Raw genomic sequence first — 27,206 nt, 5'->3', positions numbered from 1 at the left:
GTCTTTATTATCCCAGAGGGGGAAATCCTTTTGCACCACATAGTAAAAACAATTGACACATGACAAACATACACAAAAACAATATTACCGGTCCAGTTTGGGGTTGTCAATATATTACCTGTCCAGTTTGGGGTTGTCAATATATTACCTGTCCAGTTTGGGGTTGTCCTGCCTCTCCCTCTGCTGTTCGTAGCGCAGCTTCAGTCCTTTAAAGGTCTGCACATAGTTCACGTCCTCCAGAGCCTTCCAGTAGTTCTCCACTATGTGGGCCGTCAGGGACTTCACATCCTCCTGGGGGGAACGGGAGAGTATAAAGGGAGAAAGAGAGAGGGAGGAAGGGAGAGGAGGAAGGGGGGGAGGCAGGGAGGTATGGGAAGAGGGAGAACGTACCAGTCTTGTTTAATACAATGTCCTGTGTCATGTATATATGCGCACATTAGTACGTGGACTCTAATGAAATTTGTGGATTCGGCTATTTCCAGCAACACCTGTTGCTGACTGGTGTATAAAAATGGAGCACACAGCCATGAAATCTCCATAAACAAACATTGGCAGTAGAATGACCTTACTGACTTTCAACGTGGCGCCGTCATAGGATGCCACCTTTCCAACAACTCACAGTTCATCAAATTTCTGCCCTGCAAGAGCTGTCCCGGTCAACTGTAAGTGCTGTTATTATGAAGTGGAAACGTCTAGGGGCAACATCTGCTCAGCCACGAAGTGGTAGGCCACACAAGCCCACAGAACAGGACCAACGAGTGCTGAACGCGTAGAGCGTAGAAGTTGTCTGTCCTCGATCGTAACATTCACTACCAGTTCCAAACTGCCTCTGGAAGCAGCAACAGCACAATAACTGTTCGTCTGGAGCTTCATTAAATAGATTTTCTTGGCCGAGCTACCGCACACAAGCCTAAGATCACCAAGTGCAATGCCAAGCGTCGGGGCTGGAGTGGTGTACAGCTCAAACAATATCGGGCTATGGAGCAGTGGAAACGCGTCCTCTGGAGTGATGAATCAAGCTTAACCACCTGGCGGTCCGATGGCAAAATCCCACACCATCACACCTCCTCCTCCATGCTTCAGGGTGAGAACTACACATGCGGAAAACACCCGTTCACCTACTCTGCGTCTCACAAGACACGGCAGTTGGAACCAAAAATCTCAAATTTGGACTCATCAGACCAAAGGACAGATTTTCACCGGTCTAATGTCCATTGCTCGTGTTTTTTGGACAAGCAAGTCTCTTGTTCTTATTGGTGTCCTTTAGTAATGGTTTATTTGCAGCAATCCGACCATGAAGGCCTGATTCATGCAGTCTCCTCTGAACAGTTGAAATGTCTGTTAGTTGAACTCTGCGTTCATTCAGACTACAATCTGGAGTGCAGTTAACTTTAATGAACTTATCCTCTGCAGCAGAGGTAACTCTGGTTCTTCCTTTCCTGTGGTGGTCCTCATGAGAGCCATTTTCATCATAGCGCTTGATGGTTTTTGCGACTACTTGAAGAAACTTTGAAAGTTATTGAAATTTTCCCATTTGACTGACCTTCGTGTCTTAAAGTAATGATGGACCGTCATTCCTCTTTGCTTATTTGAGCTGTTATTACCATAATATGGACTTGGTCTTTTAACAAATAGGGCTATCTTCTGTATACCACCCCTACCTTGTCACAACACAGCGGATTGGCTGAAATGCAGACCTGTTAATTGAAATACATTCCAGGTGACTATCTCATGAAGCTGGTTGAGAGAATGCCAAGTGTGCAAAGCTGACATCAAGGCAAAGGGTGGCTACTTTGAAGAATCTCAAATATAAACACTTCTTTGGTTAATACATGATTCCATGTGTGTTATTTCATCGTTTTTATGTCTTCACAATTAATCTACAATGTAGAAAATAGTTGAATATAAATAAATAAATAAAACCTAGAATGATTAAGTGTGTCCCAACTTCTGACTGGTACTGTATATAGATAACATTTTGTGCACAAATCTGTTTACATCCCTGTTGGTGAGCATTTCTCCTTTGCCAAGATAATCCATCCACCTGACATATTAAGAAGATGATTAAACAGCATGATCATTACACAGGTGCGCCTTGTGCTGGAGAAAATAAAAGGCCACTAAAATGTGAGGTTGTCACACAACACAATGCCACAGATGTCTCAAGTTTGGATGGAGTGTGCAATTGGCATGCTGACTGCAGGAATGTCCACTAGAGCTGTTGCCAGAGATTTAAATGTTAATTTCTCTATCATAAGCCACCTGACCACGTGTAACCACACCAGCCCAAGACCACACCCGGCTTCTTCACCTGCGGTATCGTCTGAGACCAGCCACCCGGATAGCCGAGGAAACTGTGGGTTTAAGCAACTGAATTTTCTTTTGCACAAACTGTCAGAACCTCCCTCTGGGAAGCTCATCTACATGCTCGTCATCCTCACCAGGTTCTTGAGTGCCCCAGTGTCAGTGGGGTTTCAGTTTGGACTGGTATAAACTACAAACAATGAATTGCAATTTTATCGATGGCAATTGCATTTTATCGATGGCAATTTGAATGCACAGAGATACCGTGACAAAATCCTGAGGCCCATTGTCGTGTCATTCATCCACCAGCATCTTCTCATGTTTCAGCATGATAATGCACGGCCCCATGTCGCAAGGATCTGTACACAATTCCTGGAAGCTGAAAATGTCACCCATTCAGCATGTTTGGGATGCTCTGGATCGACGTGTACGACAGAGTGTTCCAGTTCCCGCCAATATCCAGTAACTTCACACAGCCATTGAAGAGGAGTGGGACAACATTCCACAGGCCACAATCAACAGCCTGATAAACTGTATGTGAAGGAGTTGTGTCATGCTGAATGAGTCAAATGGTGGTCACACCAGATACTGACTGGTTTTCTGATCCACACACCTATTTTTTTTTTTTTTTTTAAAGGTATCTGTGATCAACAGATGCATATCTGTATTCCCAGTCATGTGAAATCCAAAAATAAAGGGCCTAACAATAAAAGTTAAATCACAAAAAGACGAGACATCGTAAGCAGAAAAATACTCACCACGCGGACATACTCAAACATCTCTATGATGGCTGAGTTCATGAGGTTGTAGCGTGCGCCGTTGTTGAGGAAGGCCTTGACCACGGGTTCAAACAGAAAGTTTCTTATGATGTAGCGGTTGTAAAACTCGTCCTTCAGACCAATAATCCGCCGCATGAAGCGCAGCGCACCTGGAGGAGAGAGAGAGAGGGTGGTGGGGGAGGAGAGAGAGAGGGTGGTGGAGGAGGAGAGAGAGAGAGGGTGGTGGAGGAGGAGAGAGAGAGAGGGTGGTGGAGGAGGAGAGAGAGAGAGGGTGGTGGAGGAGGAGAGAGAGAGAGGGTGGTGGAGGAGGAGAGAGAGAGAGGGTGGTGGAGAGAGAGAGGGTGGTGGAGGAGGAGAGAGAGAGAGAGGGTGGTGGAGGAGGAGAGAGGGAGGGTGGTGGAGGAGGAGAGAGGGAAGGTGGTGGAGGAGGAGAGAGGGAGGGTGGTGGAGGAGGAGAGAGAGAGGGTGGTGGAGGAGGAGAGAGAGAGGGTGGTGGAGGAGGAGAGAGAGAGGGTGGTGGAGGAGGAGAGAGAGAGGGTGGTGGAGGAGGAGAGAGAGAGGGTGGTGGAGGAGGAGAGAGGGTGGTGGAGGGTGGTGGAGGAGGAGAGAGAGAGGGTGGTGGAGGAGGAGGAGGAGGGTGGTGGAGGAGGAGAGAGAGGGTGGTGGAGGAGGAGAGAGAGTGGGGTGGAGGAGGAGAGAGGGTGGTGGAGGAGAGAGAGAGAGGGTGGTGGAGGAGGAGGAGAGAGAGGGTGGTGGAGGAGAGAGAGAGAGGGTGGTGGAGGAGGAGAGAGAGAGGGTGGTGGTGGAGGAGGAGAGAGAGGGTGGTGGAGGAGGAGAGAGAGAGGGTGGTGGAGGAGGAGGAGGAGAGAGAGGGTGGTGGAGGAGGAGGAGAGAGGAGGAGAGAGGGCGGTGGTGGAGGAGAGAGAGAGAGGGTGGTGGAGGAGGTGGAGGAGAGAGAGGGTGGTGGAGGAGGAGGAGGGTGGTGGAGAGAGAGGGTGGTGGAGGAGGAGGAGGAGGAGGAGAGAGAGGGTGGTGGAGGAGGAGGAGGAGAGAGAGGGCGGTGGAGGAGGAGGGAGAGAGAGGGCGGTGGAGGAGGAGGAGAGAGAGGGCGGTGGAGGAGGAGGAGGAGAGAGAGGGTGGGTGGAGGAGGAGGAGAGAGAGGGCGGTGGAGGAGGAGGAGAGAGGGCGGTGGAGGAGGAGGGAGAGAGGGCGGTGGAGGAGGAGGAGAGAGAGGGTGGTGGAGGAGGAGGAGAGAGAGGGTGGTGGAGGAGGAGGATAGAGAGGGTGGTGGAGGAGGAGGAGAGAGAGGGTGGTGGAGGAGGAGAGAGAGAGAGGGTGGTGGAGGAGGAGAGAGAGGAGGGTGGAGGAGGAGGAGAGAGGGTGGTGGAGGAGGAGAGAGAGAGGGTGGTGGAGGAGGAGAGAGAGAGGGTGGTGGGAGGAGGAGAGAGGGAGGGTGGTGGAGGAGAGAGAGGGAGGGTGGTGGGAGGAGGAGAGAGAGGAGGGTGGTGGAGGAGGAGAGAGAGAGGGTGGTGGAGGAGGAGAGAGAGAGGGTGGTGGAGGAGGAGAGAGAGAGGGTGGTGGAGGAGGAGAGAGAGAGGGTGGTGGAGGAGGAGAGAGAGAGGGTGGTGGAGGAGGAGAGAGAGAGGGTGGTGGAGGAGGGAGAGAGAGAGGGTGGTGGAGGAGGAGAGAGGGTGGTGGAGGAGAGAGAGAGAGGGTGGTGGAGGAGAGAGAGAGAGGGTGGTGGAGGAGGGAGGAGAGGGTGGTGGAGAGAGGGTGGTGGAGGAGGAGAGAGAGGGTGGTGGAGGAGGAGAGAGAGGGTGGTGGAGGAGGAGGAGAGAGAGGGGGTGGTGGAGGAGGAGGAGGAGAGAGAGGGCGGAGGAGGAGGAGGAGAGAGAGGGCGGTGGAGGAGGAGGAGGAGAGAGAGGGCGGTGGAGGAGGAGGAGAGAGAGGGCGGTGGAGGAGGAGGAGGAGAGAGAGGGCGGTGGAGGAGGAGGAGGAGAGAGAGGGCGGTGGAGGAGGAGGAGGAGGAGGAGAGAGAGAGGGCGGTGGAGGAGGAGGAGGAGAGAGAGGGCGGTGGAGAGGAGGAGGAGGAGAGAGAGGGCGGTGGAGGAGGAGGAGGAGAGAGAGGGCGGTGGAGGAGGAGGAGAGAGAGGGGGTGGAGGAGGAGGAGAGAGAGGGCGGTGGAGGAGGAGGAGAGAGGGCGGTGGAGGAGGAGGAGAGAGAGGGCGGTGGAGGAGGAGGAGAGAGAGGGTGGTGGAGGAGGGAGGAGGATAGAGAGGGTGGTGGAGGAGGAGGATAGAGAGGGTGGTGGAGGAGGAGGATAGAGAGGGTGGTGGTGGAGGAGGAGGATAGAGAGGGTGGTGGAGGAGGAGGATAGAGAGGGGGTGGAGGAGGAGGAGGAGAGAGAGGGTGGTGGAGGAGGAGGAGAGAGAGAGTGGTGGAGGAGGAGGAGAGAGAGAGTGGTGGAGGAGGAGGAGAGAGAGTGGTGGAGGAGGAGGAGAGAGAGTGGTGGAGGAGGAGGAGAGAGAGAGTGGTGGAGGAGGAGGAGAGAGAGAGTGGTGGAGGAGGAGGAGAGAGAGAGTGGTGGAGGAGGAGGAGAGAGAGAGTGGTGGAGGAGGAGAGAGAGAGGGTGGTGGAGGAGGAGAGAGGGTGGAGGATGAGAGGCAGTATCAGCACTGTGTGACAATATAGCATCCATCCCTGTCTGTCCAAAGCAGAGTTAGACCCAGAGACTCCGCACAACACCTGCCACCAAAAGCCCGCTGACAGGCCAAGAGAGTCTATCATGTTGACTTTTATGTCAAAGGGAAGGTGACGTCAATTGCACGATGGCCGTTACTAGTATCGCTAGATAGAAACTAGCTAGTGATTTCACATCATCTACAGGGCATTCAGAAAGTATTCAGACCCCTTCCCTTTTCCCACATGTTGTTACATTACAGCCTTATTCTAATAAGGATTCAATTAAATTGTGCAAACCCACAGTTTCCTCAGCTATCCAGGTGGCTGATCTCAAACGATATTGCAGGTGAAGCCGGAAAATGTATTTAATCCATTTTAGAATACGGCTGTAACGTAAGAAATGTGGAAAAAGGAAAGGGGTCTGAATACTTCCCACATGCACTGTATCACTCAGGGCGAAGGGATCTGATATAGGCTGAAGCATAGGCTTGGTCCATCTGCATTTACCCCATTGGACAACATCCTGATTCATCTTATTCTTATTCACTCAAAAAAAGGTTGATTATTTTGGTTTCTATTACAAAGTAGGGCTATGTCATTGCCGGTCGTAACCGCATTTGTAAAACGATGCCACTCTAGCAATTGAAGGAGTAGAGAAATAAACGTGGCGGCATTGGAAAACTGGGATCACAACTGGGATCACAACTGGGATCACAACTGGGATCACAACAAAGGCCAAAACGGCTTTCAAAATACATTTGCAAAAACTGCTTTGGAAGGTGTTTTCCTGTGATGCATTAAGATTTGCTGTGCATTGACGTCATGTCAGAATACATGTTTCCCTCCCTATGACTCTTGCAACTTCAATGCGCCCGGAGGGGAATATTTCTCTGGCACAGATGAGGTAAATAGGTCAACTGTTCTTCTATGGGGCTGTCTGATTTAGTTTTAATAACAGCATTATATGGCAGAAATAGTAGCAGTGGACAGTTCCATCCTGAGAGAATGACTTGGCCAGCAGCTACCGTAGGCTACACGCCGCTGCCACAGAGATGTGCATTACAGACCTGTTAATTCCCTTCCTCTGAACATCGGAGCGTCCGCAAACAATCGTGCATGTCAGTTCAGTGCACGGTGTAAGAGAAAGTAAAATATTTTAGAAATACATTTATTTGGGAATATATTTCTTAGAACAGACATGGGTATGTTTTAGGCCAAACCAGTCCCCCCCCCCCCCCAAGATATACATTTTTATTTGAGATCTACACTGATCTGATAAGAAAAAAAGAATCCTGAATCCATATGAGGGAAGCCTGTCGTAATAACAGTTACAGGCTGACTACACCGCGGGCGTTGCAAAATATTATTCAATTATTACACCAACAAGTGTCTGCGTTGCCAAGGGCTGAAATAGAAGTCAGTTCTATTTCTGACGCAGATCCCACTGCCAGTCCCGTCTCTCCCATCTCCTCATTGGTTTATAGAAGCAAGTACACACGTGCCATCTCCTCATTGGTTATACCCACGTGGGTGATTGAAAGATGAACGAGGTCAGTGGCGGTAATGCACCTAATTTATGAAAGTTTCCAATCGCAATATAAAGTCAAGAGAAGAAAAAGCCTAGAAGGAGGAGAGATATGTAAACTAGAAACGATTCGGTTGACCGTTTTATGTGTGGATTAATTGGCAGAGTAGAGGACCTTGTGCACTTCAGGTAAAATAACTCAATGTTTATATCCCAGGACAAATTAGCTAGCAACAGCAAGCTAGCTAAAAATGACAAATTAGCTAGCAAGTGCAAGCTAGCTAGCTAAATTGCCATAAATGTTTAATGCTTATCGACTTTTAACCTGCGCGTCATGATCTCGTTTGGTGTGGGGGGACAAAATACATTTATGCACGATGGTGAACGTGCACAGCCGGTTTGGGTTCCGTGTCAGGGATGCAAACTGCTGGTGACACCTTTTTTTTTGTCACACTGACACATGCAAAAAAAATCCCTGCTAGGAGGAAAAGCAGATTTTAGCTAATTAAACAACAAAGAACATGATCTACATGATCAGTCTCTGTGTGTAAAATAAAAAGTGCTTCATGTGAACCTGACTCACAGCTAAAACAAGTAAAGAAAGCAATCTAATGGTATGTTACCTAGACTTTACTGTAAGTCTTGAGAACAAAACAATACTCTAATATTACAGTTAGCCACGAAGGCCTTTACAATAGAATGCTTGTTACCATGACAGCCTTTATATTAGAATGCTTGTTACCATGACAGCCTTTATAATAGAATGCTTGTTACCATGGCAGCATGAATCCAATGGAATGCTTGTTACCATGACAGCCTTTATAATAGAACGCTTATGACCACACACATAAATATTGCACTTGGGGAAAAAACATCTTAAAGTAGAAATAGAATGAAACAAACAGGCAATCTATTGTTGCTCTATTATAGTGGCCACTATAGTAAACATTGATCAAGTGCACAAAGGCTATATATTTGGCCTACACATTAGTACACTGTACACTTTCTGCCTGTGGACATCTGTTCTACAATGTGCCAGCAAAAGTGAGAAAGAGGGAAGTGTGTGGTGTTCCTTTCACCTCTATAGTGGCATCCAGTTTAAGCCAGGCCCAGCTCCAGCTACACTTTAACCCTGAATCTACTTGTTTATCAAGCAACACCTCATTTTCCCCTAATTCTCCCATTCTGAAAATGAACCACATACTTTAGAGGGAAAACATTTCATTTCACAGATAGTAGTTAGTTAGCTAGTGAACATTTCACACGGATTGCCAAGGTCCAGTAAGCACTAACACATTATAACTTGAGGAATGGCAAGGAGTTGTATACCAGTAAATACTATAGCGAATTGGTTAGGTTACTAACGTTAGCTGTCTGACTATTAGCAAGCAAATTTTCACATCATAAGCTCAATTATTTGATCAGATAAGTTGTCTAATGTTGCTCAACATTTCTCTGGATAGCTAACGGAGATCCAGCGAGCAAGATACTTAATAATACTTTCTCCCCTCACCTCAAACTTTCCAAATGCCAGGTGTTTTTTTTAGGATACAGTTCATGAAGTGCGCTTCATCACCCCCGTCTCCGTGATCAGGCTGCTCACCTAACGTTACCTTCATCACCCCGTCTCCGTGGTCAGGCTGCTCACCTGACGTTACCTTCACCACCCCCGTCTCCGTGATCAGGCTGCTCACCTAACGTTACCTTCATCACCCCCGTGTCCGTGGTCAGGCTGCTCACCTAACGCTACCTTCATCACCCCCGTCTCCGTGGTCAGGCTGCTCACCTAACGTTACCTTCACCACCCCCGTCTCCGTGATCAAGCTGCTCACCTAACGTTACCTTCATCACCCCCGTCTCGGTGGTCAGGCTGCTCAGCTAATGTTACCTCTGTTATCGTTTAGGGGACGCGCTGCTTTAACTAGTAAGTTGGTTGTCTCTTCTCTCTTCAGTCGAGGTGCTGCGCTGCATTCTGTTGTTATGTGAACAATTGGCTGAGCCTTGGATACAGACAGTATTGCTCCGAATGCGCATCACTCAACCTCTTACGGCCAGTAGTGATCCAAAGCCCCCCTCCCTCCCAACCTTTTCTCATCGGATCTACACGAATCGCGAAGGTCACCTATTTTGGATTCAAAACGGTGAATTTCACCTAAAGGTGACTAGTTTGCATCCCTGAACAGTGAACTTTAACCCCTGACTTTACAGTGTATATATATATATATATATATATATATATAGGGGACTCACAAAGGGCCAGGAAGGCGTGCTGCGAGGCGGTGAGCACCAGGACACGGCGTAAGACATCCTTGTTGATGATGTAGTTCTTGATGTGGTAGGTGTGGTGTTCCACGCAGAACGTCAGCAGCTCCAGGATCAGAGCCAGCAGCTGAGACGTCTGGAAGTCATCTGGGGGAGAGAGGTGGTGTTTGGGGGGGTTCATAACTATCATAAACCACTCACACACATACAGTACAGTACAGTGGCTCATATGGTGAGCGTGTGTGTGTGTGTAAGATTGGTGGTCATTCACTCACACATACAGTAGCTCATCTCAGGTGAGCGTGCCTGTATGTAGAACTTTCAGTGAATGTGTTCTCATGATAATCAGAGAACTCACACATTTACAGTGGGCCATGGTCAGGTCAAAAATAATGTCATCTTTGCACACACACGTACAGGGGATTGATGACTCACCTTTGCTGAGTTTGTCGTCTGTGGTGTTTGCCAGTAGAGGAGCAGAGAGGATGTGCATGCAGTGCTTGTAGAAGAAGCTTAGGAACTCAGTCTTCTCCGTTTTCTGCAGAAGGACCAGAGACAAACTGTGAGTTACAAACACTCCCAAGTATAAAAAAAAAAGCTTCAACAAAACACAGGAGATCTACACCAGGGGTTAGACGAGAGAGGCCTGGTCTCCGGACGAGAGGAGAGAGGTGTGAGAAGGAGCTAGACTTTCGTTGACGATGACAAGCATGTTCCCGGGTGAGGGTTGTTAGCTCAGGGTGAGAGGTGTGAGAAGGAGCTAGACTTTCGTTGACGATGACAAGCATGTTCCCGGGTGAGGGTTGTTAGCTCAGGGTGAGAGGTGTGAGAAGGAGCTAGACTTTCGTTGACGATGACAAGCATGTTCCCGGGTGAGGGTTGTTAGCTCAGGGTGAGAGGTGTAAAGAAGGGTGAGAGGTTAAGAGGTAAGAAGCTCTACTCACGTTGGCGGTAGCCAGCATGTTCTCAGGGTCCACCAGGGTGCGCAGCAGGCCCATCAGCTGCACGGCGCCGCCCAGCTCGGGGTCCGTGTCACAGATCATGTGCTCGATGATCAGGTTGATCAGCAGAATGTCCTGGGAGAGACACGGTGGGAGATACAAGAGAGACTTTAGACAGACACCATTAGCACTGCTCCCCTAGGGACAGATCTGGGATCAGCTTCCCCTCCCCCAAACCTAACATTAAACATTTGTGAGGGGAAATGCAAAACTGACCCAAGATCAGCGTCTAGAGGCAATATTACCACTAGCACTCATGCTACCTTTAAAAACACATAGGCGACTCAAAGAACGTCAGACCGGATGACGTGAAAACTTGGACTACCCTATGTTGCTTGGCAGTTTGCCTGGCTGGCTGATTTGAAGAACATGCTAGCTTAGCTACATCCAAAATTCCAAACTGAACAAATATGGCACTTTGAACATCCAAACTTCCTAGCTAAACTGTAGGTGATGTTGCTAAACATATCCTGATAGACATTAAAATGAGCCTAGCTATTGCTTTAGTTAGTCATCATGACTAGTCTTATGCAAACAGAAGGCAAAAGGTTCAACATTTTAGGCATCACTGTCTCGTTGCAAACAGTGACATCAGGTTTCGTCCTGGCATGATGAGTCGCCTATGTGAACGCAGCATCATGCACAATGGTGGCGTTCCAGGTCATTTTTATTGCAGTCAAGCTGTGCAGATTACCAAAGGATTCAAGATCACAAAGCCTGGAAAGGTGTGCTGGAAACGTCTCAGGAAACTCATTGATGGGACATAAGCCTAGAAATATTCTGAAATGCACAGCATCGCGACAGCAAAAACTAAAACCTGGAACGTCACCCCTCACAATGTTCCAACCAGTTCAGGGAACAGAACCGAAACCCGGAAAATAATGACATTTTGAGGAACGGAAACAGAACCGAAAGGGATCTCTAGTGTTCCGGAACAGTCAGTTTATTTGGTTGTTTCATATTTGTCCCATTTCGATAGTCCATAACTCTGAGGTTAGCATCTCAGATGTCCTACTAAGGGAATGCAGGGGTGTATTCATTAGACAAACCCCATAGCAAATTCAGTTCTAAATGTTTTGCAACGGACACCGTTTAAACCAAAGACAATGAGAGTTTCTATTGCACAAATTCAGGTACAGTTAAAGTTGTTTTTGTTACACCTTAGCCACATACATATAAACTCAGTTTCACAATTCCTGACATTTAATCTTAGTACAAATTCCCTGTCTTAGGTCAGTTAGGATCACCACTTTACTATAAGAATGTGAAATGTCAGAATAATAATCGAGAGAATGATTTATTTGGGCTTTTATTTCTTTCCTCACATTCCCAGTGGGTCAGAAGTTTACATACACTCAATTAGTATTTGGTAGCATTGCCTTTAAATTGTTTAACTTGGGTCAAATGTTTCGGGTAGCCTTCCACAAGCTTCCTACAATAAGTTGGATGAATTTTGGCCCAATCCTCCTGACAGAGCTGGTGTAACTGAGTCAGGTTTGTAGGCCTCCTTGCTCACACACGCTTTTTCAGTTCTGCCCACAACTTTTCTATGGGATTGAGGTCAGGGCTTTGTGATGACCACTCCAATACGTTGACTTTGTTGTCCTTAAGCCATTTTGCCTCAACTTTGGAAGTATGCTGGGGGTCATTGTCCATTTGGAAGACCCATTTGCGACCAAGCTTTAACTTCCTGACTGTGGTCTTGAGATGTTGCTTCAATATATCCACGTAATTTCTCCTCATGATGCCATCTATTTTGTGAAGTGCACCAGTCCCTCCTGCAGCAAAGCACCCCCACAACATGATGCTGACGATGACAAGCATGTTCCCGGGTGAGGGTTGCTAGCTACATAGCTAGCTACATAGCCGTCTTTGTATCAAAGATAATTGTGTAGTCTTGAGCGATTTCCTAGGTTAGCTAGCCAGCTATTGTCGTTCTTTTAACGCAACGTAACGTAATCAACACTGCTAGCTAGCCAGCTAGCCCCGAATAGCAGCACAGTAGCACAGTAGAAACTATTACACTCAACGGAACGACTTGATTAGTGTAGTGTCAACAACGCAGACACTGCCAGCTAGCCTACATAGTCAACAACGCAGCCTCTGCCAGCTAGCCTACTTCAGCAGTACTGTATCATTTTAATCATTTTAGTCAATAAGATTCTTGCTACGTAAGCTTAACTTTCTGAACACTCGAGACGTGTAGTCCACTTGTCATTCCAATCTCCTTTGCATTAGCGTAGCCTCTTGTGTAGCCTGTCAACTATGTGTCTGTCTATCCCTGTTCTCTCCTCTCTGCACAGACCATACAAACGCTCCAGCGCGCACGACCCACGTGGAGTTCCAGGTCTCCGGTAGCCTCTGGAACTGCCGATCTGCGGCCAACAAGGCAGAGTTCATCTCAGCCTATGTCTCCCTCCAGTCCCTCGACTTCTTGGCACTGACGGAAACATGGATCACCACAGACAACACTGCTACTCCTACTGCTCTCTCTTCGTCTGCCCACGTGTTCTCGCACACCCCGAGAGCTTCTGGTCAGCGGGGTGGTGGCACCGTGATCCTCATCTCTCCCAAGTGGTCATTCTCTCTTTCTCCCCTTACCCATCTGTCTATCGCCTCCTTTGAATTCCATGCTGTCACAGTTACCAGCCCTTTCAAGCTTAACATCCTTATCATTTATCGCCCTCCAGGTTCCCTCGGAGAGTTCATCAATGAGCTTGATGCCTTGATAAGCTCCTTTCCTGAGGACGGCTCACCTCTCACAGTTCTGGGCGACTTTAACCTCCCCACGTCTACCTTTGACTCATTCCTCTCTGCCTCCTTCTTTCCACTCCTCTCCTCTTTTGACCTCACCCTCTCACCTTCCCCCCTACTCACAAGGCAGGAAATACGCTCGACCTCATCTTTACTAGATGCTGTTCTTCCACTAACCTCATTGCAACTCCCCTCCAAGTCTCCGACCACTACCTTGTATCCTTTTCCCTCTCGCTCTATTCCAACACCTCCCACACTGCCCCTACTCGGATGGTATCGCGCCGTCCCAACCTTCGCTCTCTCTCCCCCGCTACTCTCTCCTCTTCCATCCTATCATCTCTTCCCTCTGCTCAAACCTTCTCCAACCTATCTCATGATTCTGCCTCCTCAACCCTCCTCTCCTCCCTTTCTGCATCCTTTGACTCTCTATGTCCCCTATCCTCCAGGCCGGCTCGGTCCTCCCCTCCCGCTCCGTGGCTCGACGACTCATTGCGAGCTCACAGAACAGGGCTCCGGGCAGCCGAGCGGAAATGGAGGAAAACTCGCCTCCCTGCGGACCTGACATCCTTTCACTCCCTCCTCTCTACATTTTCCTCTTCTCTCTCTGCTGCTAAAGCCACTTTCTACCACTCTAAATTCCAAGCATCTGCCTCTAACCCTAGGAAGCTCTTTGCAACCTTCTCCTCCCTCCTGAATCCTCCTCCCCCCTCCTCCTCTCTGCAGATGACTTCGTCAACCATTTTGAAAAGAAGGTCGACGACATCCGATCCTCGTTTGCTAAGTCAAACGACACCGCTGGTTCTGCTCACACTGCCCTACCCTGTGCTCTGACCTCTTTCTCCCCTCTCTCTCCAGATGAAATCTCGCGTCTTGTGACGGCCGGCCGCCCAACAACCTGCCCGCTTGACCCTATCCCCTCCTCTCTTCTCCAGACCATTTCCGGAGACCTTCTCCCTTACCTCACCTCGCTCATCAACTCATCCCTGACCGCTGGCTACGTCCCTTCCGTCTTCAAGAGAGCGAGAGTTGCACCCCTTCTGAAAAAACCTACACTCGATCCCTCCGATGTCAACTACAGACCAGTATCCCTTCTTTCTTTTCTCTCCAAAACTCTTGAACGTGCCGTCCTTGGCCAGCTCTCCCGCTATCTCTCTCAGAATGACCTTCTTGATCCAAATCAGTCAGGTTTCAAGACTAGTCATTCAACTGAGACTGCTCTTCTCTGTATCACGGAGGCGCTCCGCACTGCTAAAGCTAACTCTCTCTCCTCTGCTCTCATCCTTCTAGACCTATCGGCTACCTTCGATACTGTGAACCATCAGATCCTCCTCTCCACCCTCTCCGAGTTGGGCATCTCCGGCGCGGCCCACGCTTGGATTGCGTCCTACCTGACAGGTCGCTCCTACCAGGTGGCGTGGCGAGAACCGTCTCCACACCACGTGCTCTCACCACTGGTGTCCCCCAGGGCTCTGTTCTAGGCCCTCTCCTATTCTCGCTATACACCAAGTCACTTGGCTCTGTCATAACCTCACATGGTCTCTCCTATCATTGCTATGCAGACGACACACAATTAATCTTCTCCTTTCCCCCTTCTGATGACCAGGTGGCGAATCGCATCTCTGCATGTCTGGCAGACATATCAGTGTGGATGACGGATCACCACCTCAAGCTGAACCTCGGCAAGACGGAGCTGCTCTTCCTCCCGGGAAGGACTGCCCGTTCCATGATCTCGCCATCACGGTTGACAACTCCATTGTGTCCTCCTCCCAGAGCGCTAAGAACCTTGGCGTGATCCTGGACAACACCCTGTCGTTCTCAACTAACATCAAGGCGGTGGCCCGTTCCTGTAGGTTCATGCTCTACAACATCCGCAGAGTACGACCCTGCCTCACACAGGAAGCGGCGCAGGTCCTAATCCAGGCACTTGTCATCTCCCGTCTGGATTACTGCAACTCGCTGTTGGCTGGGCTCCCTGCCTGTGCCATTAAACCCCTACAACTCATCCAGAACGCCGCAGCCCGTCTGGTGTTCAACCTTCCCAAGTTCTCTCACGTCACCCCGCTCCTCCGCTCCCTCCACTGGCTTCCAGTTGAAGCTCGCATCCGCTACAAGACCATGGTGCTTGCCTACGGAGCTGTGAGGGGAACGGCACCTCAGTACCTCCAGGCTCTGATCAGGCCCTACACCCAAACAAGGGCACTGCGTTCATCCACCTCTGGCCTGCTCGCCTCCCTACCACTGAGGAAGTACAGTTCCCGCTCAGCCCAGTCAAAACTGTTCGCTGCTCTGGCCCCCCAATGGTGGAACAAACTCCCTCACGACGCCAGGACAGCGGAGTCAATCACCACCTTCCAGAGACACCTGAAACCCCACCTCTTTAAGGAATACCTAGGATAGGATGAAGTAATCCCTCTCACCCCCCCCTAAAAGATTTAGATGCACTACTGTTCCACTGGATGTCATAAGGTGAATGCACCAATTTGTAAGTCGCTCTGGATAAGAGCGTCTGCTAAATGACTTAAATGTAAATGTAAAATGCTGCCACCCCCGTGCTGCACGGTTGGGATGGTGTTCTTTGGCTTGCAAGCACCCCTTTTCCCCCAAACATAACTATGGTCATTATAGCAAAACAGTTCTATTTTTGTTTCATCAGACCAGAGGACATTTCTCCAAAAAGTAAGATATTTGTACCCATGTGCAGTTTCAAACCTTAGTCTGGCTTTTCGTGGCAGTTTTGGAGCAGTGGCTTCCTTGCTGAACGGCTTTTCAGGTTATGTTGATATAGGACTCGTTTTACTGTGGATATAGATACTTTTGTACCCGTTTCCTACAGCATCTTCCCAAGGTCCTTTGCTGTTGTTCTGAGATTGATTTGCACTTTTCGCACCAAAGTACATTCATCTCTAGGAGACAGAACACATCTCCTTCCTGAGCGGTATGACTGCTGTGTGGTCCCATGGTGTTTATACTTGCGTACTATTGTTTGTTCAGATGAAGGTGGTACCTTCAGGCATTTGGAAATTGCTCCCAAGGATGAACAAGACATGTGGAGGTCTATAATTTATTTTCTGAGGTCTTGGCTGATTTCTTTTGATTTTCCCATGATGTCAAGCAAAGAGGCACTGAGTTTGAAGGTAGGCCTTGAACTACATCCACAGGTACACCTCCAATTGACTCAAATGATGTCGATTAGCCTATCAGAAGCTTCTAAAGCTATGACATAATTTTCTGGAATTTTCCAAGCTGTTTAAAGGCACAGTCAACCTAGTGTAATGTAAACTTCTGACCCACTAGAATTGTGATACAGTGAATTATAAGTGAAATAATCTGTCTGTCAACAATAGTTGGAAAATTACTTGTGTCATGCACAAAGTCGATGTCCCAACCGACTTGCCAAAACTATAGTTTGTTCATTTTTATTTCACCTTTATTTAACCAGGTAGGCTAGTTGAGAACAAGTTCTCATTTACAACTGCGACCTGGCCAAGATAAAGCATAGCAGTGTGAACAGACAACACAGTTACACATGGAGTAAACAATAAACAAGTCAAAAACACAGTAGACAAAAAAAGAGTCTATATACATTGTGTGCAAAAGGCATGAGGTAGGCGAATAATTAAAATTTTGCAGATTAACACTGGAGTGATAAATGATCAGATGGTCATGTGCAGGTAGAGATACTGGTGTGCAAAAGAGCAGAAAAGTAAATAAATAAAAACAGTATGGGGATGAGGTAGATAAATTGGGTGGGCTATTTACCGATGGACTATGTACAGCTGCAGCGATCGGTTAGCTGCTCAGATAGCAGATGTTTGAAGTTGGTGAGGGAGATAAAAGTCTCCAACTTCAGCGATTTTTGCAATTCGTTCCAGTCACAGGCAGCAGAGAACTGGAAGGAAAGGCGGCCAAATGAGGTGTTGGCTTTAGGGATGATCAGTGAGATACACTTGCTGGAGCGCGTGCTACGGGTGGGCGTTGCCATCGTGACCAGTGAACTGAGATAAGGCGGATCTTTACCTAGCATGGACTTGTAGATGACCTGGAGCCAGTGGGTCTGGCAACAAATATGTAGCGAGGGCCAGCCGACTAGAGCATACAGGTCGCAGTGGTGGGTGGTATAAGGTGCTTTAGTAACAAAACGGATGGCACTGTGATAAACTGCATCCAGTTTGCTGAGTAGAGTATTGGAAGCTATTTTGTAGAGGACATCGCCGAAGTCGAGGATCATTAGGATAGTCAGTTTTACTAGGGGAAGTTTGGCGGCGTGAGTGAAGGAGGCTTTGTTGCGGAATAGAAAGCAGACTCTAGATTTGATTTTAGATTGGAGATGTTTGATATGAGTCTGGAAGGAGAGTTTACAGTCTAGCCAGACACCTAGGTACTTATAGATGTCCACATATTCTAGGTCGGAACCATCCAGGGTGGTGATGCTGGTCGGGCGTGCGGGTGCAGGCAGAGAACGGTTGAAAAGCATGCATTTAGTTTTACTTGCGTTTAAGAGCAGTTGGAGGCCACGGAAGGAGTGTTGTATGGCATTGAAGCTCGTTTGGAGGTTAGATAGCAGTGTCCAAGGAAGGGCCAGAAGTATACAGAATGGTGTCGTCTGCGTAGAGGTGGATCAGGGAATCGCCCGCAGCAAGAGCAACATCATTGATATATACAGAGAAAAGAGTCGGCCCGAGAATTGAACCCTGTGGCACCCCCATAGATACTGCCAGAGGACCGGACAACATGCCCTCCGATTTGACACATTGAACGCTGTCTGCAAAGTAGTTGGTGAACCAGGCAAGGCAGTCATTAGAAAAACCGAGGCTACCGAGTCTGCCGATAAGAATGTGGTGATTGACAGAGTCAAAAGCCTTGGCCAGGTCGATGAAGACGGCTGCACAGTACTGTCTTTTATCGATGGCGGTTATGATATCGTTTAGTACCTTGTGCGTGGCTGAGGTGCACCCGTGACCGGCTCGGAAACCAAATTGCACAGTGAAGAAGGTACGGTGGGATTCGAGACGGTCAGTGATCTGTTTGTTGACTTGGCTTTCGAAGACCTTAGGCAGGGCAGGATGGATATAGGTCTGTAACAGTTTGGGTCCAGGGTGAATCCCCCTTTGAAGAGGGGGATGACTGCGGCAGCTTTCCAATTCTTGGGGATCTCAGACGATATGAAAGAGAGGTTGAACAGGCTGGTAATAGGGGTTGCGACAATGGCGGCGGATAGTTTCAGAAATTGAGGGTCTGGATATCTGGATATCGGTAAAGGAGAAGCTGGGGAGGCTTGGGCGAGTAGCTGCGGGGGGTGGAGCTGTTGGCCGAGGTTGGAGTAGCCAGGAGGAAGGCATGGCCAGCCGTTGAGAAATGCTTGTTGAAGTTTTCGATTATCATGGATTTATCGGTGGTGACCGTGTTACCTAGCCTCAGTGCAGTGGACAGCTGAGGTGCTCTTGTTCTCCATGGACTTTACAGTGTTAACAACAAATGTGTGGAGTGGTTGAAAAACGAGTTAATGACCCCAACCTAAGTGTATGTAAACCTCCGACTTCAACTGTAGGTCCCTCCCCGCTTAATTGTGTTTTCTTATGTTTGGTTCATATTAATACACATCCCTGGTATAGGTGAGAGCTGTACTCACGTCATCGTTCTGCTGGGACTCCTGCATGACAAACTCTCGTACCATAGAGGGGTTGTACTCCACCAGATAGGAGAAGATATCGGTGGCCGCACCACGCACCTGCACATCATCCATCCCCTGATGGAACGAACACACACCACATCAGTCACAGAACACAATGGAATAGAATATTACGGAGTATAACAGAATAGACTAGAATAACAACATAAGTAGTTAGTGAAGGAAAAAAACGTGAATTTGTTCGTAATTGTTAAAGGCCGATGGCACCTTAGTACGGCTGGTCAAAAAAGATCAGGCAAATGCTTGAGCGGTATTTGATTTAGTTTGCCTGGTCAAATGGAATGCTTCCAAAAGTTATTTTACCCTCTGACCCTGACGCACAAGCTTAATTAACTGATTGTTGACTGATTGATTTTATTCCAGTGTCATACACCTATTGATGGCCAGCTCACATGGGCTTATAAGTAACACTATTATTTATTTATGTGCACAAAACACAAAACTAAAATTGCATGATCGCTAAATACTGGACAATTTAAACAATCCCCCAATCCTCTCTTCCACAAACATGTGTAAATATTGTACTATAAATTGGGCCTCCTGTATTCTACTGATGTTAACATGTTTATTCTGTTCTTCTGAGACATTTACTTTATGTTCCTATTATTATTTATTATTGTTGTTGCATTGTCCAGAAGGAACCTGCAAGTAAGCATTTCATTGGACGGTGTTTGCCATACATACAACTAATACAACTTTATAATTACACACAGACCATAATCATGGCAAGACCAGCTGCCAGTATGTCACATTTTTACAAACAATACATTTCTCCTTCTCCCCAAGACTATGAAAATCAAATCCTCAAACACTTTCAAGTATATGTTGTGTATGACCCAGGTCTGGAGTGCTGTGTGGGCTCTCACCAGTACCACCTCTAGTGCAGGGAGAATGCCCATGTTCGACAGCGTCTTGAAGAAGGATTCTCTGTTTTGAGGTTGTAACGTTTGAGAGAAGGCGCAGAACTCCTTTAGGAAGTTTACCTGTGGAGAAGAGAACTTCATGTTAGCCAATGACTACTATACAATGTGTGAGAAAGGTGGTAATAATTGTCAATTTTGTCCAAATAAACCCTTGTGCTTGATTCACATTATAAGGCCAAGCCAAGCCCTACTGGCCTGGTAATGCAACCTAGTTTTGTGGGGCCCATAGTGGGAGTCCGGCATTAGTTGCGTCTGTGCGGATGTCAGTTGGCGTACCAGTTCGTATCGCTTGTCGTCGTCTGTGGCCTCGTCTGTGAGCTGTGCAAAGAGGTCTGTCAGGAACTTCTCATCGTCCTGATCGTGACGGAAAGAAAAACAAGAGAACAAAGGATGAGGAGGAGGCATAAAGTTGTTACATGGACACAGATCTGTCCGTTCTTGAGTTTGACTCCCAAAGGCTATGGTTGGAGAGGGGTAAGCGGATCGTAGCTCTGTGCCTATGAAGGCCATTTGTATCTGAAGCTTGCATGGTCCATAGGTCTGCTGATGTTTAGCTGTCCCACCATGCAGTGTTAACCCTGGGGTTGTTTCAATAGGCACGAAACAAGAGAACGTTTTTCCAAAAAGAGGAAGTACTACCGTTCCTTGTCCAATAAGAACACTCATTTTAACTTTTAGTTGAAAAACATTTGAGCTTAACAAACCTGACTCACTGTAAGAGGAAGTTGAAAACTGTTTCCTAGATAAATTACCTTTATGAGAAGTCCTCATTAGTGATGGGAGGGGGGAAATGATTGTTACATATCGGCATATTTATTTACTTATATTGCCATATATATTTTTTCATTAATCACAATATTCTTTTTGCACTAGTGGGCAGTACTCTGTTTCCTTCTACAGCACGTTCTCATCTTTTCAAAATGGTGAGCCAACAAGTTTTCAGCACTTATTTCCATGACTGATCAAAACCTAGTTTTGGAATAGCTCTCGCTTATCCCACTGCAGCAGACATATAGTGAGCAATATGTTTGGAACATTTAAAATAGCAGAATTGAAATACGTTTAGAATTGTAATATACTGAACAAAAATATTTTTAAAAAACGCAACATGCAAAAATGTCTAAGATTTTTACTGAGTTCAATATAAGGAAGTTCAATATAAGGAAATCAGTCAATTGAAATAAATTCATTAGACCCTAATCTATGGATTTATCACGACTGGGAATACAGATATGCATCTGTCGGTGACAGAAAACCAGTCAGTATCTGGTGTGACCACCATTTCCCTCAAGCAGTTTGACATCTCCTTTGCATAGAGCTAATCAGGCTGTTGATTGTGGGCTGTGGAATGTTGTTCCACTCCTCTTAAATGGTTGTGCGGAGTTGCTGGATATTGGCGGGAACTGGAATGCGCTGTCATACACGCCAGTCCTGAACATCCCAAACATGCTCAATGGGTCACATGTACGGTGAGCACGCAGGAAATGGAAGAACTGGGATAATTACAACTTCAAGGAATTTTGTTCAGATCCTTGCGACATGAGGCCGTGCATTATCATGCTGAAACATGAGGTGATGGCGGCAGATGAATGGCACAACAATGGGCCTCAGGATCTCGTCACGGCATCTCTGTGCATTCAGATTGCCATCGATAAAATGTAAGTGTTTGTTGTCTGTAGCTTATGCCTGCCCACACCATAACCCCACCATGTGGCACTCTGTTCACAACGTTGACATGAGAAAACCACTCGCCCACACGACACCATACACGTGTTCTGCAGTAGTGAGGCCGGTTGGACATACTGCCAAATTCTCTAAAACGATGTTGGAGGTGGCTTATGGTAGAGAAATTAATTCAATTCTCTAGCAAAAGATCTGGTGGACATTCCTACAGTCAGCATGCCAATTGCACGCTCCCTCAAAACATCTGTGGCATTGAGTTATGACAAAACTTTAGAGTGGCCTTTTATTTTCCCTAGCACAAGGTGCGCCTGTGTAATGATTATGCTGTTTAATCAGCTTTTGATATGCCACACCTGTCAGGCTCACTAGTGTATGGACAATATCTGGGAACTTTTATTTCAACTCATAAAACATGGGTCCAACACTTTACATATTGCATTTATATTTTTGTTCAGTATACACATTGTATCAGCACCTAAGCATTTCCTAGTCACAACATTTTACCATAGTTAACAAATTAAGTTTTCTTATTGGACAAGCCCAGCTAGTCCCTCGCTGCTTCAGTCTGCTTTCTTCCCTTTGGTGCCTGATTAACACAGCCCATGTCTGTCCGTTTCCCCCCAAACAGCATAACCTGTTTACAAAACACTCTTCCGTTTCCACGGAGACTAGCGTACACAAACAAGGTGTGGAGTTGACAGTGCAACAACCATAAGGTCACTTGACCATAAAAGCAGCCAATCATTGACCATGGGTACAGCACATACAAGACAAAGTAAAAAGCACAGGCTTCCTTTATAGTGAGAACACACAGCAGTTATTTATACTAGACTTTATCTGGTGCCTCTGTAATGACACAAATGCTGACCATTTATTTTAGTTCCAAGGGGTGTGGTTAGGGCCAGGAGAATGAACCTCTGGGCTCTAGGTGTGGTTCATATAGCCTAGGTACCAGTCTCCTTACTAGCTAATCCACTTCCTGTACTCCATGTCATGTGCCAGAGACACTGGCCTTTCTGCCATCTTCAAATACGAACACTATCAATAATGAGCTTGAGATCACCATCACAGTTATCGTCCAATCACAACGATTATGCAAATATTGGAACACTCACTTTCTCTTCACAGAACATGTTGGTATCTGGTTGCTAAGCAACAGTTTGTTTGTCCAGATGAAACCAGTCTGTCAAAAGTTTGTAGCTCACAGCTCACATGCATAACGCAATTCAAACCACAAAATGCCTTAAAATACAACAACTGGTCAAGCTAACTGCTAAATGTTTATTTTTGACTTTGTTATAACTTATAATTCTATTTAAGGCTCCACATGTCATCATGGAAAATATTCAATGTTATTTCCAACAACCAATGAGCAACTCCACTGTAAATCCAGCAGATATTGAATGTTGAGATTGCCGAAAGGCCCATTTATTTGCCAATGACAAGGAGTGGAACGTTAGCGACTGGTACTCAGACTGGGGTTTATATGGCTATCATAAGAAAAACAAAACGAAAATAAAAACCAAAACACAGAAATCGCTGACATTTCACCATGCTCCCCATGTGTACACCTGCATGTGTGTGTGTAGCACCTTACTCTGGCCTATGTTGTCCTGACTGTGGCCACTTAATTCAAATCTAAATCAAATCTTATTTGTCACATCGTTGGTAAACAACAGGTGCAGACTAACAGTGAAATGCTTACTGACGGGACGACAATGCAGAGATAAAATGCTACTAATTATAGAAAAAAGTAACAAGGGAAAAAAATACAAAACATGTTTGTGTTTACTGTGCATGCTGGTGCCCTCCCCATGTCCCCACAATCTCACCTGCAGCATGCCCACGATCTCCACCTTGTTGAAGAAGATGAACGAGTGCAGCGTGGAGAGCATGTTCTCCTCGAACACTGACGGCGTGGGCAGCACCATGTCCTGGATGTACTGCACCCGGTACGTCTGGTGGATCTTGGCGCGCAACTCAGGGTCGCCGATGGGGATCACCTCCTTGAAGCGGGCAGTCTTGGTGAGGAAGTCACGGTGGCGCCGCGGCGCAGCCCCCAGCACCGGGTCATGCTCCAGGCAGCCAATCACGTCCATGATGCACTCCTCTGAGAACATAACCTCGAACAGGGCCGTGCGGTTCAGCAGGAAAATGCCCTTGACGATCTCATAGAGGTGGTGGAGGCCGTCGGCGTTCTCCAGGTCCTCGCACTGGCGAAAGAGCTCCAGGAGCTTGCGGATGTAGCCCTCGTTCTCCACAGCCAGGGCCAGTTTCTCACGGCGTAAGGGCGAGGGGAGGGAGGAGGCCACAAGTTCTGCGAGCTCCTCGAGGCGGCCCAGCTCGCAGGGTGGGAGCTCGAGCCCCGGGGAGGACATGTCGTCGAAGCGCTCCTCCTCCGACTCATCCACCAGCTCTTGGGTGATGTCCACCGACGGGTCCTTGCCCTGGACCTAGTAGAGATGGAGACACGGGAGTCAAAAATCACACGAACAAACCAATGAGTTATAACACCACAACATTAGGGACAGAACAGAGAGAAACACGAGTCAAAACACAACACATGAAGGCATTAGTTATACATGAACATGCAAGCTCTATCCTTTAAACCATACTTAGAAATGTAGAAAATTACATTCTCACATTAAGTGAGAGCTAAACATATAATTATACTTCATTATTAAGGGACTTTTGGATTCTAGCCACAAGACAATAGAGTTGAGTATGTTCCACCTTCATCTTATACGCACACACAGAGAAGAAAGGTGGGATTACCTGACAGATTTTCTCCCAGATCTCATCGCAGCCAGCCTTCTCCTGGAAGCTGAGGGCCAGGTCATAGTTCTCAGCCTCCGACCATACTATCAACGTGTCCTGATGGAAAGAGACAAAACAGCACTATTACTATCATAAATACGCTGTTAGAATAAGACAGGAAACATGACGCTAACATTCAAGTGTCTTCGTGTAGCAAGTGACTGACCTGTTGTTTCTGGTAGGCTGTGTTTGGGTTTATCTTCGACTCCAGCAGCAGGGAACCTGGGGGTGTGAAGAAACAAAGTGAGTTAGCGATAACACCAAAAACTAACATGCAGCTTTGCGCAAAGATTTAGACAGCTGAAGTGGACGCAGCTCACTGCTGCAAAAGGACGGCGGGGGGCTAAATCGGGAGTTGTGTATCTCGGCCCCTCTTTGGGTGGCTGTGGGGACAGTGTGATTATGTAACTGTAAGACCATGACATAGTGTTTCGACTGAGCTGCATTTACAACAGGGGCCTGGCTGAGATGGGGCATGATATTCCATGATCACTTCTAGCTATGTATTTGTATATTTTAGTGCACATCGTATGAGGATTCAGGGTCAGTGACTTGTGTAGGACTCAAGGGATCAATGAACCAACCACTAATTAGATATCGAGGCTCCTCTTTTGACTGTCTTCATAATAGTACACAAAAACGAGGCTACGTAGTTTGTTTACAGATAGCTAGCTAGGTGTTATCAACAACATCGTGACATTATCAGAACAAAGAGTATAGTAATCAATCAATGGTTGTGAGTATTAGTGAGAGTATAACAATACTTTTACCTGACTCACCATCGCTCTCCGCTCGCACCAGCAGAGACATGCCTTTCAGCCGCTCTACATAGCCCGAGGAGACGTGTCCGGTACCGCGGTCGTCCCATTGTCTGTCCTCGTTGAGCGTATAAACTTTGACTCGGCGGCGGGTGTCCGTCATCTTGGCAGGTGGTCGTGACCGCTTTCCCCAGCCGACTTCTGTTTACCTTGCTCCGCAACGCGCCAACTCTACCGACTGCCTAGTATGGTGGTTGTGAGGATCAACTACCGTACATCCACTTAGTCAGAAGAGTTTTAAAAAACTAGATTAACTAGCTAGTTATCACAGTTCGCTATGTGTAGCTTGCTACAGATGCTAGCTGGCAACCACAAAACTTGCCTCGCTCAGACCAAAAAGCCTACGACGCGTCCGTTCGCACTGTCTAGTAAGATCGGTTAGCTAGCTACCGACAGTCTCCTTCTGAAACTAGCTACACAAACAGTACAACCATAGACCAAATAATACGTATATAAACTAGGTTCGAATGGGAAACATTCCGTGTAATATTACAAATATACTATGTTAGAGGACTTCAGCTACAGTACACTGAGATGATTGCTATATGCTAGCTAGCTAGCTATCTACCGGAGCTAACTAGCTAGCACGTTAGCTAGCTAGTCGGCTAACTGCCTTGCTACATTCAACATCTTATGAAAACAATACATTATTATACATCGACAAATACCATACACCGGTTACATTATTGCCCGTTTACGAACCGCAACCAGTGTCATTAAATGTAGCCCGACTTTTCCGATCAGCTATACGGCTTTCTATAATACGTTAGCTGCTAGCTAGCTATTTCTTTCCCAAGTGTTCCGCCATGTTCTGGCTCCGGGCCGCGGAGAAATCCGTCTCTCTCCTCACTGGGTGTCCTTGCATTTCAAAATGAGGAAGACCATCAAGCTGTAATCGTATAACTCCCCCCAATGTTATGTTTCACATACTAACATTATTTGTCATTCATTTCCATAATATCGCTTATCTAGATAATTGTTAACTACAGCCCCTGTGACCATTCAGCCATCTTGGGTCCCTTCAGAAAGTCAGTACGGGGTTTCCAGCACAGCAACAACAGGGCAGCACAATAGTATCCAGCTGCAGCCCCGCAGTAGCCTGTCACTAAAAGCAATACTATCTCCATCTTCAGGCCGTGGTTAATCCCTAGCACATACATGTGTACTTTTTCTTTCCTCCTTTCCTAACTTTAAGGAAAGGGAGCTAGAGAAGGAGGGGAGGAAAGGGTGGTAGGGATGGAAAGGAATCTAGGAAAGGAGGTAAGGAAGCTAGGAAAGAGGAAAGGATAGGGAGTTAGAAAAGCTAGAAAGGAATCTAGGAAAGAAAATGAGTAAAGGAAAGGAAGCTAGGTAAGGAAAGGAGATAAGGAAATAGTGGAATGAGAAGTAGGGAAGGAAAGGAAGAATTTTTTTCCCACTATTGCTACTCGCTGTTCATTATCTATGCATACTCGCTTTACCCCTACCTACATGTACATATTGCCTCAATTACCTCAACTAACCTGTACCCCCGCACATTGACTCGGTACCTATATAAGCCTCGTTATTGTTGTTTTATTATGTTACTTTTTTTTTTACATTAGTTTATTGAGAAAATATTTTATCAACTCTATTTTCTGCATTGTTGGTTAAGACATCTTATGGCTGCAGGGGCAGTATTGAGTAGCTTGGATGAAAGGTGCCCAGAGTAAACAGCCTGCTCCTCAGTCCCAGTTGCTAATATATGCATATTATTAGTAGTATTGGATAGAAAACACTGAAGTTTCTAAAACTGTTTGAATGATGTCTGTGAGTATAACAGAACTCATATGTCGGGCAAAAACCTGAGAAGAAATCCAAACAGGAAGTGAGAAATCTGAGGTTGGTGGATTTTCAACCCAGCCCCGATTGAATACACAGTGGGATATTGGTTATGTTGCACTTCCTAAGGCTTCCAGATTTACACCTTTTGAATTCAGCGCATGTGACA

General features: G+C 47.0%; 1 protein-coding gene across 3 annotated transcripts in view; it reads right to left on the bottom strand.

Moving 5' to 3' along the window:
* Positions 1 to 26,298, bottom strand: part of LOC115118784 (serine/threonine-protein phosphatase 4 regulatory subunit 3) — a 40,340-nt gene extending 14,042 nt beyond the window's left edge. Inside the window, exons 1-12 of one of the 3 annotated variants that reach the window (XM_029647489.2) lie at positions 25,190 to 26,298; positions 24,586 to 24,641; positions 24,378 to 24,476; positions 23,435 to 24,055; positions 20,196 to 20,273; positions 19,863 to 19,979; positions 18,937 to 19,053; positions 10,497 to 10,628; positions 9,988 to 10,090; positions 9,541 to 9,699; positions 3,063 to 3,232; positions 149 to 291 (exon numbers count right to left, since the gene is read on the bottom strand). In XM_029647489.2, coding sequence (XP_029503349.1) covers positions 149 to 291; positions 3,063 to 3,232; positions 9,541 to 9,699; positions 9,988 to 10,090; positions 10,497 to 10,628; positions 18,937 to 19,053; positions 19,863 to 19,979; positions 20,196 to 20,273; positions 23,435 to 24,055; positions 24,378 to 24,476; positions 24,586 to 24,641; positions 25,190 to 25,340 — 1,946 coding nt within the window. In that variant the 5' untranslated portion in view covers positions 25,341 to 26,298. The remainder of the gene's footprint in view (positions 1 to 148; positions 292 to 3,062; positions 3,233 to 9,540; positions 9,700 to 9,987; positions 10,091 to 10,496; positions 10,629 to 18,936; positions 19,054 to 19,862; positions 19,980 to 20,195; positions 20,274 to 23,434; positions 24,056 to 24,377; positions 24,477 to 24,585; positions 24,642 to 25,189) is intronic. The other 2 variants (XM_029647490.2, XM_029647491.2) reach the window with 2 other exon arrangements.
* Between the last annotated feature and the right edge of the window lie 908 nt (positions 26,299 to 27,206).

This window comes from Oncorhynchus nerka, linkage group LG24 (genome assembly GCF_034236695.1).
Source record: "Oncorhynchus nerka isolate Pitt River linkage group LG24, Oner_Uvic_2.0, whole genome shotgun sequence".
NCBI lineage: Eukaryota > Metazoa > Chordata > Actinopteri > Salmoniformes > Salmonidae > Oncorhynchus > Oncorhynchus nerka.
The sequence above is the reverse complement of the archived record's forward strand: the minus strand, read 5'-3'. Positions and strand labels throughout refer to the sequence as shown.